A 1,912-nucleotide genomic window follows, 5' to 3' on the forward strand; every position below is an offset into this window, starting at 1 on the left:
CTTGTGTTGCTTCAGGTGTTGTTGCTGCTGCTGTTGCTGCGGAGCCTGACGAAGTCATCACCCGTCTGCGTTTGTTGAGGTTGTTGCCGTTGCCGTGTCTGTCTCCTGCTGCAGCAGCAGCAGCTGCTGCAGCTGCTGCTGCAACAGCAGCAGCAGGAACACTGCGTATGGCCCTAACACTTTTGCGTATGTGAAGCGGCGGGGGCCCCCGTTGGCGTGTTTTAATATAAGAAGGAATGAAGGGGGCCCTCTTGGGTATTTTAATGTGTCTGTATTCTTGAGCTGTGCGTAGTTTGTGCTGCAGCAGCTGCAGCTGCGCTGGCAGCAGCTGCTGCAGCAGAGCATTGGCTAGCAGCAGCACGAGAGGGGGGAGACGCAGCAGCAAACCCAAACGGGCTATGAGAGCAGAGGCATTGATAGAGGGGCCCCCTGATATACCGAGGGCCCCCAGATCCTGCAGCAGCGTCTGCAGCCTGAATGCATGCGGCAGAGACTGCGGCTGCAGCGCAGCAGCAGCAGCAGCAGAATTCGACTTGCAAGACAGCTGCAGCAGCGCCCCAGTAAAGACACGGCACTGATGCCACAAAGCCGGAGGAGACAGCCGCAGCAGCGACAGAGACCCAATGCGGTTCTGAAACAAAAAGGAGACAGACACAGCAGCAGCAGCAGCAGCAGCAGCAGCAGCATTGCATGCAGCAGCAGCAGCAGCGGTAGCAGCATCATTGCATGCAGTAGCAGCAGCAGCAGCAGCAGTAGCAGCAGCAGCAGCAGCAGCAGTAGCAGCAGCAGCAGCAGCAGCAATGCATTAAGCAATCGTTCTGAGGTGTCTGTACACCCCACATGTATGCGCATACAGACAGAGATGCAGGAGAAATGCATGCATTTATAAAATATATTTTGTTATTAAAAAACAACAAAATAAATATATATATATATATATATATATATATATATATATATATATATATATATATATATATATATATACATACCAACGAATTTAATAAATATATATTTATATAGGTCCGTCTATACACATAAAGAACAGAACGCGAGACAGAAACAAAAACAAAAACGGAGGCAGCAGCAGAGACACAAAGGAGACAAAGACAAGAGACAAAGACAAAAGAAGATATACAGGAGAGACAAAAACAAAGAGACAGAAGAAGAGAGAGAAGAGACATAAAAAAGGAGACAGAGACAAAGCACCGCACCTGCAGCAGCAGCCTGAGGACATCAGCAGCAGTAAGGGGGACGCGGCAGCGCCTGAGGGCTATCAGCAGCAGCGCCAGCAGCAGATCCATATCTAGGGGGGGCAGCGAGGGGGGCAGGTGAGGAGACAGCAGGCGGCTGCCTGTGAGTGCGTTAGCTGTACATACACCCGAGAATACTGCAGCAGGCCCCACAGCCTCAGGATGAACAGAAGACACCTCCAGCCCATCTGCTGCAGCGCAGCGGAGAGAGAAACGCCCGCTGCTGCGACGCAGAGACAGCAACGCTCCCTCTGCTGCTGCTCCTGCTGCTGCTGCTGCTGCTGCTGCTGAGGGTTTGGCTCCGGGTGCTGCTGCTGCTGCATCTGCTCCCAGCTGAGATCCTGTTGAGGAGAGCTGACTCTCTCCTGCTGCAGTTGATGCTGTTGCTGCTGCTGTTGCTGCTGGGTGGGTTCTGTCTGCTGTGGGGTCCTCTGCTGCAGCATCCTCTGCAGTCTGTGTTGCTGGAGCTGCTGCAGCGGGGGATAGCAGTGCTGCTGGTGTTCCTGCTGCAGCAGCAGCAGCAGCAGCATGGGGTTTGGGGCTGGTGATGCATGCACGGTGCATGCATAAAGCTTTTATAATGCAGCGACGCCAAACAACACGAACAGCAGTGAGGCGGATCATCAGCTCCAGTGCTGTAGCGTTGAGGTCTAGAGAGG

General features: G+C 53.1%; 1 protein-coding gene across 1 annotated transcript in view; it reads right to left on the minus strand.

Moving 5' to 3' along the window:
* Positions 1 to 1,817, minus strand: part of EMH_0051670 (uncharacterized protein) — a gene marked incomplete at both ends in the record, with an annotated part of 8,212 nt that extends 6,395 nt beyond the window's left edge. The window contains 2 exons of the mRNA XM_013496776.1: positions 1 to 631; positions 1,215 to 1,817. Of these exons, the coding sequence (XP_013352230.1) occupies positions 1 to 631; positions 1,215 to 1,817 (1,234 nt within the window). The remainder of the gene's footprint in view (positions 632 to 1,214) is intronic.
* Positions 1,818 to 1,912: the final 95 nt, after the last annotated feature.

This window comes from Eimeria mitis, genomic scaffold (genome assembly GCF_000499745.2).
Source record: "Eimeria mitis Houghton genomic scaffold, Emh_scaff2293, whole genome shotgun sequence".
Taxonomy (NCBI): domain Eukaryota; phylum Apicomplexa; class Conoidasida; order Eucoccidiorida; family Eimeriidae; genus Eimeria; species Eimeria mitis.